This window comes from Carettochelys insculpta, chromosome 2 (assembly GCF_033958435.1).
Source record: "Carettochelys insculpta isolate YL-2023 chromosome 2, ASM3395843v1, whole genome shotgun sequence".
Classification (NCBI taxonomy): Eukaryota; Metazoa; Chordata; order Testudines; family Carettochelyidae; genus Carettochelys; species Carettochelys insculpta.
In genome coordinates this window covers 246,999,006-247,018,752 of record NC_134138.1, presented here as the reverse complement: position 1 = coordinate 247,018,752, position 19,747 = coordinate 246,999,006, and the positions used below count along the sequence as shown (strand labels likewise).

The following is a 19,747-nucleotide window of genomic DNA, read 5'->3' as shown; positions in this document are numbered from 1 at the left end:
GTCTACATATTGCTAGTGGCAAATGCCACTACTTACATATTAGTATTTGCTGTTGATGTCAGCCAGTCTGCAGCTAATCCAACCATATCCAATCCAGTTGAAAGTTGATTGAAATATCTAGGATGCCCTGTGTAAAATGAAAAATGTATCAGAAGTCTAGTAAAGCAGAATGAAATTGCTCAGTACTGACTGGTTTATTTATCTCAAGATATTTACTCAATGGAAAAGCATCATCAATATGTGAAACAGAACTACAATGGATCGCTTGTAAATCAGAGATTATTTTCCTCTTTTTTATTTCAAAATAAGTAAAACAGGAATAATGAAGTAGGATTAAGAATTACAAGTGCTATCTTTTTCTATTGCTCTTCCCAGTTTCTATTGAAAATTTCCATGCTGTTGCTGCACTGATATAGCTATTGCCCCTGTATGCATGTCACATGTTGTCATTGTGCTTTTGCTTTGGCTATATTTGAAAGGCACGCACTTCTGAGGAGCTTGCCACGGCCTATAACAACATCAGTGATGAAGGGCTAATGATTATAAATGACCGGGCAAGGAGAGAACAGAACAATTTGCTGACTGCTTTGCACATGACTCAGCGGCTGATGATCGTACAAATATGGCAGGGACTGTGGTAATACATGTCATTTCTTCCCTGTCAGAACACAGTTAGAAACAGCAGCTTCCTAATAATTGTGATTTTAAATAAACCTGATGAAAGGAAACATTGCTGGAACACTGGAACGAGTTGCGAGACGATATTCAGTGGACTGGACAGTCTGTTTACAAGGTTTCTCACACTGACTTCTGGATTTTTCCAGCTTCCTGTCAGAGACTTTATTTCAAAAATATGCCTGGAGCTATTCAACCCGGGAATACACATAACTCATTAGAGCTCACTTGACTAGTCATGTACTGCTTCCTGTTCAGAGTTACGGCTTTGTTACCAGCAAGAATTTTGAAAGATAAACAATTAGGTACATATCTCATCCAAAGGAAAGGGTTGCTGCTGGGACCGCACCTGTCCTAATCCAAGGGCTGCAGACTGGTACTGACCCCCTGTGAAACATAAACCACAACAGGGTGACTGAGGAAAGGCAAACAAACCCCAAGAGAAAATTTATCTCCTCGTCTCTGGTGGTCTGTTATCGGGCACATACACGTGGCTGAAAGAATTGTGCTGAGAATTACTCAGCTGCCCCCAAGCTCACAGCATACAAAGGCTGAGTAATTGGGCTTTGTGGCTGGAAGTAAGCTCTTGTTGGGAGTGGGAAACAAAAGCCAGCTCCCCCCACACCATAATCCAGGGACAAGCAGCTACAATCCAATCTTGCTTCAGTTGCTATCCCAATCCTAAGGCCTGAAATAGCAGCCCATACCTTCTCTGCAAGGAAGGCTGACCACTGGTAGAGCACAGATCCATGACCCCTTTCTCTGGTCAGGCAGTGCCTCCCTCCGTCTTTGAAGCTGGCACAGAGCCTAAACTACTAATGCTGAGGGGGCTTGATGCTAATGCCCCCAGTTTGGCTCGCATGGCTGTGCTGCTCCAGCCGCACAAAGATACCTCAGTATTTCTGCCATAGGGGGAGGACCTTGCTCTGGCTTTCTACCAGCAAATGAATTCCCACCCCACTGGACATGTGATATTCTCTCGTAGCTTTTAGCAATTTAGGACCAAATCTTGTCCTCCCCCAGGAAAGCTCACAGAAAACCTGGTAAACCCAAATGAGTCCAGCTCGGAGGCTATGGTGAAATCCTGGAAGATAACACTGTTCTACTGCATTTCTGCAGAGCTCAGTGTCACCTGGTAACTCCTACCTCCAGTCTCCCCTAGGTGCACAGCTCCCCAAGGAACCCTGCACTCAACATTCTGCTCATTTGCAGCTGAGCCAAACCACCCCTCTGCCTCTGGGGAAGTCTGACAGCATGAACCAGGATGTTCTGTAAACTGTACTGGCAGCATTAGCCCTGTCTGGGGACCTGCGGACATTCCTACAGGTTGTCAGGGGACTGACACTACAGAGAGAGGTTCTCCCTGGTGCTGGCTCACCCACATTGCCTTCAAAATCAAGCTGTCCTCCTGTATAAAGCTGCCTCATAGAGATATCCCCAGAGCAAAGGAGGCAGGGAGAATGATGCTTTCACTACCATGGCTTCAGCAAAACTTGGGCCCCACTCCCCATGTATAACAGAAGATACAATTTGAATCTGATCAGAGATGCTCCATTATTGGGACTGCTTAAGGGCCCTGAGAGACTGTGAAGTTATTTCACCCTGCTGGGTGGCTTAAATAAACCTGGCTTCATGGAATCTACTTGACTGTATAAGCAGATCTTTCCTGAGGGCTTAGTAAAAAGCAGTGGAATCATGCTCTCCTATCACAATGCATGGCTATCAACACTGTTTTGCAACTAACTGAAGGAAGTAAGGGCTGAATGTAATCCAGATCTTGGTTCATTTCAGGGGAAATGGAGAATATGTCTGTCCACTGGATTTGCTAACTTAAAAATAGACAATGGGACTTAATTCTCTATCACCTAAGAAGCCCAAAGCCATGGACAGACACTGACCAAACTGTAAAACACACCTGTGAAATAGGTGAGTTCCAGTAGCAGCCTAATCTTACAGCTGGACAAATCAATGGTAACCTGAGCCATACTCAGAGCCAGCAATACAACCTAGGGCACTGACAGCCCCAGCTTTTGCTCTTTGTATTCTCTGATATTTACAGTCGTCTGATGTCCTCTAACCCACCATCTTTTACAGGAGGGGAATGAAAGGAACTGGGCACATCACCCACCCATTCGCCCTGCTGGTATTCATTCAGCTTTGCAAATCAGTCTGCTCTGGCCTCCTGCACAGCTGCTTTGCCTTGGCTAGGCAGCAAGTAGCCCTGCCCAAGAACAGTGCAAGACAAGCAGGCCCTGGCTGGAACGGCCGGGACGGTCTGAGCTCAGACAGACCGGGGGGGGCGGGGAGTGGATCGTGCCGCTGTAATGGAGCAAACACCAGAATCTCCACCAGACGCCCGGGTAGGCGGCAGCCTCCAGTCGAACCCCGGCAAAGGTGCCCACGTGCCACACCGAGCCAATGGCTCCGCCACACACACACACACTGCCTGGATAACGGTGGCGACCGGCCCGGAGAGCGAACGATGGGGGCGAGTTTCCTCCCCTGAATTCGAGCGAGGACCGGGGCCTGGGAACCCGGGGCGGGCTCCGCCCAGGGCGCTCAGCTCCTCAGGTCAGCGCTCTGCCCCTTAGCAAGCGCGTCTGCCCGCCGAGCTGCGCATCCCGAGGCCGCTTCGGGGGATTTTCCCGGGGTCACACGCCGCATTTACCCGCAGCTGAGAACAGACACGTTCGCGCCCTCTGCCAAGCGGCGGCTGCCGAGTCCCACCGCTGCTGCGCTTGGGGAGCCAGACCCGCCTGCCTCGGGCTCCTGACGCAGCCAGCAAAGGGCAGCGGGGGCCCCAATCCGTCTCTTGAGCCGAGCAAATGATCGCCGAGGCTCGGCGAGGCTGAGCTGGGCACTAGTCCCCGGCCCCGCCGCAGCCGCACGCTCAGGGCAATCCCAAAGTAGCAAAACTCGTTATTCCCGGCCCGGAATCCCACTGCCGCCACCAGCTGCCCAGGTCTGGAGGACGCCGGGCGCCGTTTCCCGACCCAGAGCCTGTCTTGATTCCGCCTGGCGCTGCTGAGCTGCAGCTCTCCCGGGCCGAGCGGAGTCGTGCCGGCCCCCGCGGAAAGTTGCCGGTTCCCCACTCCGGCCTGTCCGTGGCTAACCCCGCACCTCGCTGCCCGGCGCTGAGTTGTCCCGTGCCACAGACAGGGCACAGCCCCTTCACCTGCCCCGGCCCCGAGCTCCTCCTACGACCCAACGCCCACTCCCCGGGGAGCGAAGCTTTGATCTCCCGGAGCTCCAGCCCGAGCTTGGCAGGACACGGCCCCGGAGGCGGCCAGGCGCCTGGGAGCGGCAGCGACCCGCCGGCTGTCGGAAGAGGCGGGATAGCGGGCGCACCGCAAGGAGACACGCCCGGGGGCCGGCGGCCGGGGTCCAGCCGCTGCTGTGCCGGTGGGCTGGGGCGCAGCTGCGCTCCCGGTCCCAGGCCCGGCTAGTCCCGAGCCAGGGCCAGATACAGCCACCCGCCGCGCAAGGGGCCATTTCCAGCCTCGCCCCCGAGCGCCAGACGGGCAGGGCCGGCCCGGGTACCGCGCTGGGGTGTCCGTGCCAGGCCAGCCCGGGGCTTGCTCGGAGCCGGTTACAGCGCGTCCCCCGCCCCGCCCTTGTGTCCCTGGGCTGGGGCCAGCGGCTCAGCGCCGACCCTGGCCCCCCAGGCTCCGGCCGAGCCGGCACCGCCGCACGCACAGCGCTGGGGTGCGGGGCGCTCGGGGGGGGGGACCTGCGCCCTCTGACCACCCGGCCCCGCTCCGGCTCCCTTTGCCGGCGGCGCCCGGGCAGTTGGGTGAGCTGGGCCCACGGACGAAGCGCTGCGTGCAGCGGGGCGCCCGGGCTGGGGCGAGCGGCGCCGTCTCCGGGCAGATCCGGATTCACCGGAGCCTTTTGCCGGCCTGGGCAGCGACCAAACCAGCCATTAAAGAGCTTCCAGGAGGGGGCCAGGAGGTCACCCCGGGGCCGGGGCTTTCACCGCGCCACCCTCCTGCCCCTGCGCCAGCGGCTCCCCCACCCCCCCGCCTTTACCGTCGTCCGAGCCCCGGAACAAAGCGGCCAGGGCCCGACCTGCGGCACACCCGAGCGCCTGACAATAAGCGCAGAGTCTTCCTCGGCCCCAGCCACCAGCTGCCCCATCCGCCTGGGACCTGCGCTGCCAGAGCCCCGCACTGCCGGGGCCAGCCGCCGGCTCCCCCAGCACCCCAGCTGCGGGCCGGCCACCGGAGCCGCCTGCCCGGGCCAGCCCCAGCTGCCCAACCCCCCCCCGCTACCAGAGCCGGGGCCGGCCGCCCCAGCCCCCCGCCTTCCCCTCCCACAAAGCCGGGCACCACCAGTCAGCCCGGTGCGATGGCAGGGCTGAGGGCCAGAGGCAAAGGCGGCTCCCGCTCGCTCTCTGGGGGGAGGAGCTGTGGGGGGCCTGGGCTGCCTCGCGCCCCCCCCCCACCCCCCGAATTTCGTCTGGCCCCGCCGTTTGCGAATCCGTGCAGCCGGATCGGGTCCCGGGGAGCTGCGTTGCTCCTTCCCCGCAGCCCGTGCGGTGAGTGGCTGCCCCGCTCCCACGCACCGGGCACTCGCCGCCGTTTGTGTAACTACCCCGGGCAGCAGCTCGCAGCTGTCCGCCCAGACACGCGCTCCATCCCCTTCTCTGCCCCGCACCCGGGCCCGATCCTGCCCCCCCCGGGCTTCTGCTGCGCCCGTCTACATTCCCACTCCCGCGCGGGTAGCTCCGAATTCACACCGTTGCAAGACGCGCTGAATTCGGTGCCCGCTATTAGCGGGTCGCGGTGGAAGATGCGGGGCCCAAAGGCGCAAACGTGAATTGCGGAAAGAGCTACAAAGATGGGAGAATGCTGCTCCCAGAGCCTGACCCACCGCGGCCCCGCCTTTGAGGGCCAGCCAGGTCCCCCAGGAAGAATTGTTGCACTGAAATCGGAACACCGTGTATTTCGCATGGCAAAATATAACAGCCCCCTACGTCTTCCTTTCGTTTCTCCTGCTGACGCTGTTACAATTTAACTTAATTGCTTAACGTGCCCAAGGTAATTTGCTATCCCAGCCTCGCTGACGGGTCAAGGATCAGCGAGTGGCATTTAACTCAACAGAAACAAATCACACGCGAGAGAAGCCAAGCGCGCCTGTTTACCTGTTTTGATCGCATATTTGAGAGCTGTTCTGCAGTTCAGCAAAATCTCTTCCAAGGTCTGCGGCTGATCCGCCAGTTCCCAGTTATGCTCCTGAAGAAGCTCATTTGGGTAATGGAAATCAATAACCTTGGTTGATCTATCAAAACTTTTGACCACGTACTGCAGCAAAATATCCATTACATCTTGCAGGAAAGCCATAGTGGTCAGTTCCCCATCGCACGCGGGAAGAAGATCTGCGGGGGGAAATGACATGACATATTAGCTCCGGTTTATTGTTTAAGGCGGAGAATTTTTTTGTCTTAACGCGATCCGGCCCCTGTTGGCGGTGCGGGTTTGGCACTGAGCTCAGGGATCGGGTTTTTCATTCGGCCAGCGAGCCGGTGAGAGCTCAGTTCAGCCTCTTTTTCCAGGAGATCCGCGGCAGCCCTCACCCATCGGTAGCCAGAAGGGCGGGTTGCTGCCGACTAACCTTCAGGATTTTGAAACAAGAATAAAAAGGATTCCCGGGAAGGCGGCGAACACTGGCGGGGACACAAAGGAAAGCCCGGGGGCGCAGCGCAATAATATTGCGCCTTTGTGTTTGAGGAACCCGGGCGGTTGCAACACCTTGCGGGGGCTGAAGGCCGACCCAAGCGAAGTCGCGTTAGGCTCCGGTTTAGCCCCAGGGTTATTTCTGCGGATCGATAACTTTATTTCAAGGGACCCGCGCCGGCCAGCCGGCCGCCGCGCCAAGGGAAGGCCGGGTTCCTGTGCCTGGCTCCCGGAGGCGGAGCAATACGCAGGAGGATATCTAGGCTGCTTGGGGGCACGGAGCCCGGGGCCCGAGGGGACCTCTCCTCACCCGCACGCCCCTGGGCGTCACTGGGGAGACAGGCTGGGCTGGGCTGTCCCCGCAGAAAGGGCTCCGCTCAAACGCAACGGCTCCTGACACGGCTCAGCGAGAGCTGCCGCCGGCCTTCCCGGAGCCGAGCAGCGAGCAGGCCGAGGGCAGCCCGGCTGGCCCACGGGCCGGGTAGGGGGGGTTGTCATCCGCCGCTTGGAGCAGCTCCGGGGAACGCTGCGCCCCTCCACTCCCCGGCTTTGCCGGCAGGGCCCGTATTGCCCCGCGAAGCGCAGGCAGAGCCGCGTGCGGGCACCCGGAACTAGCACCGAAGAAGGGTGTTTTACACACACACACACACGGGTTATGTGAACTAGCCCCAGTGACGGGTTTCACACACACACACACACGGGTTATGTGAACTAGCTCCAGTGACGGGTTTTACACACACACACACACACGGGTTATGTGAACTAGCCCCAGTGACGGGTTTCACACACACACACAGGTATACGTGTGCTTGTGCGCACCCCCCTCCCCTGAGTCGCAGGACCCTGGCTCTAGCCTAGCCCCGGCCCAGCCCTGCCCTCGGCGCGTGCTGCTGCGAGCCCGGGCAGCGGCGCCCCGGCACCTGAGCCTCACCTGTGGAGTGCAAAGCGGCGTAATCCACCTCCGCCTTCGGGCAGCTGCAGGCCTTGCTGTTGCAGCTACAGGCCGCTCTCTTGCCCGCGGGGGGCGGCTCCTCCCGGGTCCCGCTCTCCGGCGGCTTCTCGGCCTCCCCATACAAGAGCGCTAGCAACGACACGAAACAGCCACGCTTGAGACCGCGATCCCGCCGCGCCCCGCTCACCCCCGGGCCGGCACACAGGGGGGCCGTGCGCAGGCCCCTCGCTGCCGCCGCTTCCCTCCCTTACCGCAGAGTTTGGTTCCGATCCCTCCGGTGAACTTCTGGGCCGCCTGGCACCACGCTTTGGCTGGAAGAGAGAGAGGGCCGGGGGGGGGGTTATCTGCGGGTGTCCCCCCATTCCGGGGCCACCTGGGAAGCGGCCTGGCGGCAACTGTCCCACGATGGCTCCGGCATGGGCGGGAACTGTCCCTCCCACCTGGACGCACGACCACCTCTCCGGTAACACAGCCCCCCCCGGGCAGTCCAGCCCCCCAGACAGCCCAGCACCCCCGGACAGCACAGCCCCCGCCTCCCCGAGAGACCCCCGCCAGGCCGAGCCCTCCGGCGTTCGGCTGGCCGCGCTCCGGCCGGTGCCGGAGGAACTTGCGACAGGCCGGTCCCGCTGTAGCTGCAGCCGCGGCGTTGCGATGAAGCTGCCCCGCAGCCCAGCCCCGCTTCCCGGCTCCCTTGCCAAGCCCGAGCGGAGCCGGTGGCGTTTGGAGTGGCTCGGGGCGGTTATTTGGTGCACCCCAGGGCGCCGCGGGCCAGGTCGGAAGGCGCCAGCTTGTCCCGGGTGCGCCCGGCTGCCGACAGAGATGCGGACGCTGCGAGCGCCTGGCGCCCATCCCGGGCGGGAAGCGGCTGGGAACTTTGCCGCGGGCAGCACGTGGCGGAACCCAGCCCCGCCAGGGCGGCTCCGCGCTCCTACCTGTGCCGGGGGTCTCCGCGTCCCCCGCGCCCTCTTCCGAGCCGAAGGGCCAGAAGCCGGAGCCTGGCGCTGCCATCTGCGGAACCGCCAGCCGCGCCGAGGAGCCGGCGAGCTGCAGAGAGCGGGGTGGCAGGGAGGGAGGGAAGGGAAGGAGGGAGGGTCCCAGGGCGGGAGTGGCCCCGTGTGCCACAGCCAGGCAGCGTGCGCCGGCGCCGAGACAGGCGGCAGCGCTCTGGCGCTCGCTGGGAGCTCCGGAGAGCGGGAGGCTGGACGCCGCGGAGCTGGGGCCGGGCCGGGCAGGGCCACTAGACGCTCTCCATGGTGCTGCTCCTCTGCCTTTCCAAGCCCGCGCGTCTCAGCCCGGCCGGGGAGGGGCTGTCACTGGCTCTCCTTTTATCCAGCCGGAGCCCTAGCTCGGCCGCGGGTCCCTGGGCGGGGGACGCGGCGTGCGCCAGTCACGACTCCCCTTGGGCTGCCGGAGAGCGGCTCTCGGCCCCGCGGCTGGCTCTGCGTGCAGCTCAGCTGCGGCGGCCGGACCGGCCGAGGGACAGCGACAGGCTGGGGCTGATAGGCCGCTACCAGCGCCTCGGCACAGCGCTGGGAGCCGAGCAGGGGCCCACGCGTCCTGCGCCCAGGCAGCTTCAGCGGGAAGGACGAGCCGGCCGCTGGAGGGGGCAGGGGGAGGCTGGCACAGGAGCGAGCCGAGGCGCACAAAGGAACTGACTAGGGCAGCCCCCGAGCGGGCGATCCCACGCATGGCTGGCTCGGTGGGGCGGGGCGGGGGGGACTTGCCGTACGGGGTCACATTGCAGTGAGGGGGTGACTGAGCCAGAGGCTGGTTGGGCGACAGCCTGCACGGGAGGGGAGCGGTCGCCTGAGCTCGCACCGCCCCCGCAGGCTGGTGGGGGTTGTGCCTGGACGGGAGACAACCAAGCGCGGCCCATATCTACGCCGGGTAGCTCAGCACGCGGGCCACAGCTGGAACTGGCGGCGCCCTGGGAGCCTGGCCGGAGCCGGCCACGCGGCGGCAGTTGTTCCCCAGCGGCCCCAGGGCGCTGTACCCAGGCAGCTCCCTTTCGGGCCGGGCGCAGCAGAGCGAAGTCCCCGTTCTCACGCCCGCCTGGCTACTCACAGAAGCGGCCAGGCCAAGGCACTTGGGAGCCCTCGCACTCCCCCACCCCCAGCTAAAGCCACGGCTGGCTTCGCGAGGCGGGCGAGGGACTGCGGGAGGCCGGGCGGGAGCCGATCTTCAGGCGTGCAGCTGCTCAGGCCTGGGCCCTGGAGGCCGCGCGGGCTCCCCCCGCTTCCTTCCAGCTGGGGGCGCCGCGCCTGGAGCTGCCTGTCGGAGCCCGGCGAGGAGCTGCCCCCCCCCCCCGCGGCTGGGAAGGAGACGGACCTTCGCTCGATTTCAAGGGCCTTTCGCTCAGGCGCCCCCTGGCTAAACGCCACGTGCGAAGCAGCCTTCGCCGGCGTCGTGCAGCTCCGGCGGGGACAGCCTGCCCGGCTCGGCTTGGGGAGCGGATCAAACCCTTCAGCAGCCCGGCGGGCCGGGACCGCACGTGGCCGCCCCTGGCGTTCCCGCCGCGCTGGGAACCGTGCCTGGTAGGGATCCCGGCCTTGCGCAGCTATGCGCCGGGCCGATTTCCAGCGGCTGCTGCCCAGCTGCTCCCCGCGCCACCCCCAGCCGCTGCATGCGCCAGGGGCTTGGGGGAAGCGAGCTCGCCCCGCTGGCTGCCCCGCGCAATGCCGCGCCAGCCCCCCCGGAACTGCCATCATTGGGCGCCCGCGGGAGCCACGCCGAGCGCGGAGACGAGCCCAGTGGCTCTGCGCTGGGGGGAGGCGCTGCCCGCTCCCGCAGGCCGCCGGGACAGGGGGCGGGGTTCAGCCCACGGCTCTGCAACTGCCGGCCAGCCCCCGCCGGTGGTGGCGGCCCCGGCGGACACAGGCCGCTCTGCTGCTGGGCAGCTGCGGCAGCTTTGGGGCCGCAAGCGCGGCCTGCTGCTGCGGGGGCAGGTGCCTGTTCCCAGCCTCTGTCCGCGTGGCTCCAACCCGCGAGTTGGGCTGTGACAGCCACTGCCAGGGGCTCAGGCACATACCTGGCCCACACAACCCCTCCATCTGCCTGTCTGTGCCTTCGGGCGGCCAGTTCAAGAGAAGGACTCCAGCAAACAGGTGCCTGAGGGGAGAGCCGCTTTCTGACAGCTGTCCTGGCATCTCTGTCTTTCCCCATCTCTTTCTAGGTTAACTGCTTGGGGTAGGAAAAGTCCATCTATGGAAAGCAGCTATCACATGTCTTCTCTCCCGTGCCCTCTTGTCACACTAGCAGCTGGCAGGGCACAGCAGGCCTGAAATCACCAGCCACCAGCTGATCTTTATGTGGGCAATCAGCACAAATGCACACCCTGGTTGTTTTCTGTAATGTTCTCAAGAATCTGCTTGGGCCCAAAGCCACCCACCCTCTGTGGGGCAGACACAACTCAGGTCTAGCTTTTTTATCCACTGGCAAGGCAGGGTGGCCTTGGCATGCAGAAGGTGATACATGCTGCCCCAGTGTTACCACTGTGCTGGGAGATGTGGCTCAGGTGGATCTTGGCCTTGTGCAGCAATAGTTTAAGCAGTTCCCTGCAGGCAGCAGAATACTGACAGGGGAGACGGGCTTGCATCTTGCTTGGGCTGGGATTGTGTTTAGTCTCATCAGCCCAACTAACATCATGATTTCTCCATACACATCTAGAGCAAGTCTCAGAGAAAACTGGAGAGCGAACTCTAGGAAGAGATGGGAATGCTGCCTTGGCTGGAGGCTATGAGCATCCCTTTATTGATGGGACTCACTCACTCACCTAATAGTTCAGTGGAGGGTATTGCTGCACCTTTAGTTGCACCCCCCCACCTTTGGTAAACCTGGGTGTTAATCAGGGTTCCCTCTAATTTTTTGTATTTTTGGGTGGAATAAATTTAATGTGCACCAAGATATATGTGGATGTTCATTACCAGTAGAAACATAGGTTTCAGGCTGTGGGCACTCTGTTATCAGCTGGGTGGCACCTGAATTTCTCCTGGGCAGTCGCACAAGCATGTAGCTTACAGGGAATATTGGTATTACTACACACAGTGGTTCTACTAACAACATTCTAGGAACTGATCTCACTGAAATGCTTTCAGCATGACCTGCTGAAGAAACAAGGAAGATCAGTCCTGTGAGTTTTTTCTGCGAAAGAATATCTGTCTCGAACTCTCCCAATTTCTAGCTGAAACCTGCACTTATGGAAATGGGGATGAAACACCAACCTGAATTTCAATGTGAAGTGATTGCTCTTAGTTCCTCTCCTTGAGTCTCAGTACCCCCATCTTACCACTGCAATTGCACCTGTGCTGAGTAATTCAAACCCAGCCAAAGCCTGTTGACTTTTGTATTGTTTATTTACTTTGCCATTTTAATAACAGAGAGCAATTTTAAGAGGATTTTAAAAATCACACCAATATTTTCTAGCATATATTACACTACAGCACTTTAACATTGCTTTTAATTTTTCTTAACTACTACAAAATTGGGAAGCACTGATTACATGTGTAGGAAAGAAGGCTAAATTAGTGTCAACAGTTTCTTAAGATAGTTTGTGCAAAGAGCTCTACCCTGCTGGTTCACTCCCACCAGTAATCTCTGCAATGGAACACCTGGCCTGAGAACAGACCAGGATTTGGCTTTTACACAGCTCAGAATATCGGCCTGGTGAAATCTGCCATTCCCACCTTGCTTCACAGAACATGTCACTATTAATCACCGACAAACATAAAAGTGACTGTTCTAGTTATCCACATCCTTTCTCTAAAATAATTTATTTAAAAATAGGAATGTGGGTGAAATTTTTTACAAAGAGGCTATTTTTTTTTAACTCAGTACTTGTTGAATTGATTAAAATAGTCTTTGCATTTTAGGCAGCAATAGATCAATCCACATTTTCCTAGTCACTTCTAAGTGTTTCTGAATTTCAGAATCCTAAAAATCCAATGCATATTTTAAAAGGAATACAAAGTAAACAAAGAGTTGAGAGTTCACCATTTAGCCACAAAGCTCATGGGTAAAAGAGAGCATTGTGGTTATATTCCCCTGAATATAAAGATGCTTCCTAGGTAAAGAATATACACACTCTACAGACTTTTAAACATCATTCCTCAGTAGGCTTTATGTCTATATGAAAATAAATTAGTATATAATATACTATCAAACAATTCACATTTTTTGTATTAAAGGGACTCTTTTTACAGGCAGATTTGGCCCAAAATTTAGGTATTGCAGAACTAAAACAAACAGAAATGCTTTTTTGAAATTCTTTAAAGAAGACCAGTGAAATAATTTATTTAAAAAATTCCTTTTGTGCTAGTGTGCTAACGTTCCAATTGACTAGGAAATAACTATAGAAAAAAACCCGACTAATTGATATAAGTGTAAAAAAGAAAACAGGAAGTACAATTGTCAAAATTTGTTCAGTTGTAGTAATCTGAAATATATTAATATCATTTAAAAATACAATGTTTAGCTTGACAGTGTCCCTTCAAAACAGTATTAGTCTGTAAACTATGATAATTCAGATTAACCGTAAACCTGAAATATTAGAGGTAATGATACAAAAAAAAAAGCATATGGTACAAAATCATAAAAAAAGATTATGCTAATAAAAAGCAAATGGCAGGTGCAGCAGCAGCAGCAGCGGCAGCTAAAACTGCTGGATAAGGCGCCGGCGCTGAGAGGTTTTCCGCAGCAGTTTTCTGTAGTCATAGGGATTATCTTCAGTTTTGCTCTTGTCCAGGGGGCTTTCTGCAACCCTTGACCTAGGGATTAAATGCAGAAGCGCTTTAGAAATTAAAGACGAAACATTTAGTACAGCAAACACTGCTAATTGACTTCTTAACCTCTACCCTCAGCAAAAACAGCTACCTTTCCCAGGCCTTCCCCACCGCTGCAGAATAGAGTCAGCACCCCAGAGCAAAAACATTTATAGCAGAAGAGAGGAATGCTTACAGCAAATGTCTTCTTTCCAAAAGGGAGGAATAAGTAAGGACGTATTAAAACTATCAGGGTATCAGCAAGGCTTTTGAGGTAATACTTGCCTTTTAGACGTTGGATCAGATTGTCAGATGATGTAAATCGGATAGCTCCATTGACATAAATGGAGCTAATCTTGTTTTGCACCCACCGAGGGTCTGTTGAGATTGGATACTGCATATGTTACACGAATAGAATCCAACTCACATTTTTCAGGTGGCAAGAGGCATTTTTCAGGTCATTGCTTGTAACGAGACTAGTCATAAAACCATTATCTGCAAAGCTGGGCTTTTTTTCTAGAAAAAAGGTGGCGAAACTCAAGCCCCAAACTGTCCCGCTCCAAGGCCCAACACCTGGCCTGGCGGCTTTGCCACCCCCCAGCGGGACATGAGCTACCCCCGGGTAGCCTAGTTGCCTCCTGGGGGTGGGGTGGGGGCTCGGGCTGTCCCAGGTGGCTTAGCTGCCTTTCGGCAGGCCTTGAGCTGCTCCCCCCTCACCCACTGTGGGGCCCAAGCCATTCCCCAGTGGCTTACCTGACCCCCTGGTGGGGCCCAAACTGCCTCTGGCAGGGCCTGAGCCACTCCGCATGGCCGCAACCTGCCCCATAGCAGCTTAACCCCCGCTGCAACTCCAAACCGCCCTCCCTCTAAACACTGACTCACCTTATCCAAGAGGAGCTCCATGTGCTGGTGCTTCTTTGCCAGCTGCCTGCTCTTTATAGTGGCTGTGTGGCTCCCCCCAGCCCTCCGGCTCCCCCAGGTCAAACGGCAGGGGCAGGTCACAGCACGCCTGCTGTGCTGAAGGAAGGACTCAATTTAACAGGCTTAACGGATGGCCATTAAACCAGTTAAGTTGAGTCCTTCCTTCAGCAGGGCAGGGTGCTGTAAGCTGGAGGTGAGCAGTGGCAGGAGCAGCAGCAGGAGCTGTATATGACTCCTTAAAGAGCCCATGCAGCTCAGAGCTGCCCAGCTGCATTTTAAAAATGGCAGTGCCAGCAAAAAGGTGGCGGAATGCCATTCCACGGTGTTCTGCTGGGAAAAAAGCCCTGCTGGAAAGTGTATGTTATTTTGAAATAACTATAGAAAATGCTCATGAACTACACTTAGAAGCCCAGTATGGCATTCCAAATGCCAATGAACAAGTAAAAGCATTCACATCTCAAGAACTAAATTGTGCTAGCTTTACTTACGCAACAAGCCCAACTGAAGCAACCACTGAATATTGAACTGTCACTGACACTTTCGTAATAAGCCACAAACAGAGGGTAAATTCTGCTCTCAGTTACACATACACTAGATCTGAAGCTACTCCAGTTATTCTGAGTTACTGAAGACTGACATCAGAGCATGGCATGATAACAGGGCATGCATTCTTAAGGATTGTACCAGTTTCCACTGTGTTCAGGGGCAAAAATCTTACTATGGGTTCTTCAGTGGGATCACCAACAGACCCCTAGTCTACTAATACATATAGCAAAAGCATTTTGATTGAAGAGGCCAAAGATCACATGCAATTATTGACCTGAAAAATCTACGTTGAAAGAAGGCTGATGAACCAGGTTCTCTCTTCAGGATTTTCCTTTGCTTGTCTGTCATACTGGTGTCAAGCAGAAGCTGTCTGGGCCCATGCTGTTGCATTGCAATGGTGAGGAGGGATGGGGAGTAGAAATCTAGAAACAGATGTGTCAGCTACAAAAGCCAGGCAAAAATTCTGGCATGGAGCCAACCAAGTACAATTGAAACCAACATTAAATTTTTAGATTTGGTTTGGTAAGAAGTTTGAAATGCAAAGATGAGCCAGAGGAATAAAATTCCTAGTATTTTTTATTTTACATCGCTCCATAACGAATAGCTGAAGAGTTAATAGCTAGTTTGAATGCACATACTTTTGTCTTTAGTATGAAATAAGTTTGAATCTCTGACTTTTTAAACTGCGTTACACAGCATTTCTTTTGTTCCTACTTTTATTTTTTTATTACTTACCCCTCAGTAGTAATTAAAGAGGAATCTCTGAGCTCCACTGGTGGCTTCTTTTCTTGTGTGCTAGAATTACTCTCATTTGATATGGAATAACTTGATGAAAATTCTTGGTAGTAGTAATCTTCTAAATCTAGCACCTTGCCCAGACTGTAAATACACAAAAGCATTAAATCAGCAATTTTGTTTTGTAATATTTTCCCAGTGAAAATAATATAATGAATCACAGCCTTTATTTTCCTTATCAGCCAATGTGCGAGGACTTTTGATGGGTTGATTGTGGTAAGAAACTATTAAGCACAAAAATATGGTCATGTGTTCAGCTAGTTCAGGAGATTCAGAATGAAGCTCTAGAATACCAGTAAATTTGTGACATTCTCTGGAGGACTATGGGTTAACAGATGAATGGATTACATTGATCCATAAGTACTAAGATAATAATTATCTGTATGTTTAACTCTTTCAGATCATGCGCAAGAAAGCAGAAGTAATAATATTTAGCCAAATTCAATTATATAATTTGTTTTTTTATAATGGCCTAATTTTACCTTTCATATGGTACCTGTCTGTTTCAGTAAACAGCTACATCCCTTTTCTTAACTCTTGAATTTACTTTGTTGACAGTGCAGCCAAACACTTTTTCTGGGGCATTGTAGCAATCGCTGTGGCATAAGTAAATACAGATGAATAAACTACCTGTTTTTTCTTGGTTTCCGTTTTTCTTCTTGGATCGATTTCTAAAAAAAAATCAAGCAATTTTTAAGAAAACTGCATCACTTTTTTATACACCTGGGCATTTTTATTCAAAGTTCCGATATACAGACTTGTTAAATATGAGACTTTCCTATAAGTCTTCCTAAGAAAAATATGTAGAACATAATTTGTCAAGCAAAACCAAAGAAGTATTTGCAGTAGCAGTTTTTAATAATTTTGTGGTTGTGTTTTATATGAGAGATAACTATACTGAGGCCTGCCAATGGGGCAGCGGGGGTGGGAAAGGGCAGTTGTCCCCTGGCCCAGCATTTCAAAGGGGCTAGGAGCTCCAGCTGCCTCCGCTGCTACTTTGGCAGCAGTGGCTGGAACATCAGACTCCTTTGAAACATCGCGCAGTGCTGTGCCACCACTCTGCACGCAGCTCTGAGGGAATGTGCTGGGGCCTGGCTGACAGAGTTCTGCCCCTTCTACCCTTGAACACACCCCTTTCAAGGGTGGGGCACCACGCCCCCCTTCCACCTTGTCCCTGAGCCTGTGGCAGCTGTCTGCACCACTGACTATACTGTAAGAGAAACTGTAATCAGAAGCAGGGGGCGGCGGGGGGATCAAAAATCCAAATGCCTGTATCTATTGTAAAAAAACGATAAACGCTGTCCAATTTAGGCAGCTCTTCATATATGCTATGCCAGTTTATATTGATATTGGCTGCTGCTGGTGATCACTCATTGGTGAGTACAGTAATCTTCCATAGGAGTTGTGGATCCTCAGGTGGCTGATAAGGTCAGTCCTGGAACTCCATGTTCTATTACAGCGAGGACAGATACTTCCAGGTATGGCAGGAGGCTGCTGACCATGACTGAAAGACAGTCTTTCCTTCCTCCTGCGCCTCTTGTCTGCCTCAACTCGCCAGCAGGATATTGGCAATTTACTCTGAGAAGGCCCAAACCAATTCCCCTCCAATGGGATAAAATAAAACTTGGTTTTACAAAAGGTACCTTGAGCTAGATTGACCTGATCTCTTTCTTTGAGACTTTTTAGACAAAGGAAATGCAGTAGATCCAGTCAGTAGAGCCCTGCAGAGACTAAAGTCTGTCTGTGGATATGGATTTCCATGGATAGACATTGTGATCTGCAGATCCACACGACTCTGCTCCCAAGATCCACTGTGCTCAGTGGAGGAAAGTTACCCTGTCACGCAAGGGATCCAGCATCCTACGTTGGCAGCTCTAACTGGCAGGGTGATTGCAGTGCTCCCAGCCCTGCCCCCACATGTGGATTCTCCTGTCTTGGGTCATACTGCCCCACTGGCAGTGGGACTGGGGATGGTGCAGCCACACTGCTGGGAGGAGTTGCTGGCATGGGATGCTGGTTCCTGGGTGTGATGGGCCACTCCTCTCCATTGGTTGCAGTGGCTCTTGTAAGCAGAGCACTGCAGATCACAATGTCTATCTGTGGCTATCTGCATCTGTGGATAGACCTCTGTGTCTGCACGAGGCTCTACTAATTAGCCTGGATTTCAATAAGGCATTTGATACTGTTCCACATGGGATGTTATTAGTTCAGTTGAAGAAGCTGGGTATCAATATGAGATTTGAAAGGTGGATAAGGAGCTGATTAAAGGGGAAACTACAATGGGCCATACTGAAAGGTGACCCCTTGGGCTGGAGGCAGGTTACTGAGTTCCTCATGGGTTGGTCTTGTGGGGACCAATCTTGTCCAACATTTTCAATAATGACATTGGTACATAAAGCCAGAGTGTGCCAGCAAAAATATGTGGGTGATGAAGTTGGGAGGTAATGCCAATATGGAAGAGTTTCAGAATACAAACCAAAAAGAGCTGGATGACCCTGAAAACTGGAATAATAGAAATGGGATGAAATTTAATAGTGCAAGTTAATGAATGTAGGGACTAACAACAAGGGTTTTGCTACAAGCAATTTTGCAACATATCAGTTGGAAAGGACAGAGGAGGTGAACAAGCTTGGTGGACTGATTGATCACAAAATGACTATGAGCCATTAATGTGATGAGGCCGTGAAAAAAGCTACTGCAATCTAAAGATGCATCAGGTGAGATAATTCAGTAGAGAAAGTAAGGGGAACTACTCAGCAGAGCCAGTCCTAACCCAAAAGGCAAGAGTAGTTTCTACAGATCCATATGCACCTCTCCATGATGGGCAGTCCGGATGATCAGCATAACAATCTCATCCTTGACCTCCACCCTGGCTCTTCCATTGTCTACCTTCATGTGTCCCAGGCTTACTAGTATCCAGGGACAGCTCTGGGGACCAAAGATTCTTGGTTTCCAAGGGATATGTAACCACAATGCTTCCCCCTACAAAGCACTGGTGAAACCTCATCTTGAATACTGTGTGCAGTTCTGGTCCCCTGCAGAACTGGGTTTAAGAAAGGTGAATTTAAAGTGGAACAGATGCAGGCAAGAGCTACTAGGAGAATAAACCTATACCATGAGAACACACTCCAGAGCTTGGTTTGTTTATCCCAACCAAAAGATGGCTGAGGGGAGAGGTAATTCATCATCATCACCACCATCACCACCACCACCAACAACAACCATGGGCTCAGTGGCCATTGGTGTCTGATGTCTTTCTCACTATTTCCTTTCATCTTTCCCTGCCAAGTGTGGAGTGGCTTAGTTTCTGTAGACTAGCTCTGCAACAATCTCCTATATCATCTACCCATTCTCTGTGGGATCTGCCTGTCCTATTTGAACCATCCATTATGTCACATACCAGGTCTTGACTTTTCATTTTTTGTTCATTCTGCAAATATGCCTGAATAGCTGTAACTTCCGTCGTATAACCTTCTGCAATAGGTTCTCTTTCAGCTGTATCTTCCTATATAATTCCTCGTTGTGACCTTCTGCATCCATCCTATTCTCAGGATCTTTCTATCACAACTCGTCTTGAACACCAATATACTTCTCTTTGAATCTTTCATTATCACCCACGTCTCACATCTGTACAACATGCTGCTGAATACACACATTTTCAAGACGCTCAGCTTCATTCCTAAGCTAATAGCTTTGCTTTTCCAGATTTTATCCATCGGCTTAAAACCCACTCTTGCTTTCGCTATTCTAGTCGCTACTTCCTTCTTACAGTCTAGATCATACATTAAGTTGGTTCCCAGGCACGTGAACTTCTCTGTATTTTCTAGTTCAATCTCATCTACACTGATCTTCCTTCCTATTTTCTTATCTCCAAATACCATTGTTTTTGTTTCATCAATGTTCATAAGCAGTCCACACCGCTTCCCTTCCTCGTTTAGCACCTGCACCATTTTCGCTAGCTTTTCCTCATCTTCCTCAATGATAACTATATCATCAGTGAACCTCAAGTTGTTAATTCTTTTCCCATGCACAGATATCTCTTCTACCTCTTCCTTGTTCTTGTCCATCGCTCTCGCTAGATGCATGGTGAAGATACTTGGCAACATTGGATCTCCTTGTCTCGTATCTCTACTTGTTCTAAACCAATTTCCCAATTCCCTGCACATTCTCACTGCTGCCTCCACATTGACACTAGCATGGATCTTGTCCATTCCTTTGGTGCCTTCCCTTCTTCCCATGCTATATTATCTAGTCAGTGTATTTCCTGAATTGTACTTTCTCCACTGTATTTGATCATCTCTCCCATGATCTTATAATTTCCAGGGCTCTTGATGCTCCTTAGTTGTTTCAAGGCTCTTTCTACTTCCTCCTTCAAAATATTGGTCTTGCTCTTAATGCTCAGTGGAGATACTTCTTTCAGTTCTTCA

At 53.4% G+C, this 19,747-nt stretch overlaps 2 protein-coding genes across 2 annotated transcripts in view; both read right to left on the bottom strand.

Annotated features, from left to right (window-relative positions):
* GAD2 (glutamate decarboxylase 2) overlaps positions 1-8,310 on the bottom strand; it is a 48,759-nt gene extending 40,449 nt beyond the window's left edge. Inside the window, exons 1-5 of the mRNA XM_074985507.1 lie at positions 8,235-8,310; positions 7,554-7,613; positions 7,282-7,431; positions 5,819-6,052; positions 37-127 (exon numbers count right to left, since the gene is read on the bottom strand). Coding sequence (XP_074841608.1) covers positions 37-127; positions 5,819-6,052; positions 7,282-7,431; positions 7,554-7,613; positions 8,235-8,310 — 611 coding nt within the window. The remainder of the gene's footprint in view (positions 1-36; positions 128-5,818; positions 6,053-7,281; positions 7,432-7,553; positions 7,614-8,234) is intronic.
* A 4,639-nt stretch (positions 8,311-12,949) lies between these two features.
* MYO3A (myosin IIIA) overlaps positions 12,950-19,747 on the bottom strand; it is a 175,920-nt gene continuing 169,122 nt past the window's right edge. The window contains exons 34-36 of the mRNA XM_074986283.1: positions 15,951-15,991; positions 15,261-15,404; positions 12,950-13,064 (exon numbers count right to left, since the gene is read on the bottom strand). Coding sequence (XP_074842384.1) covers positions 12,950-13,064; positions 15,261-15,404; positions 15,951-15,991 — 300 coding nt within the window. The remainder of the gene's footprint in view (positions 13,065-15,260; positions 15,405-15,950; positions 15,992-19,747) is intronic.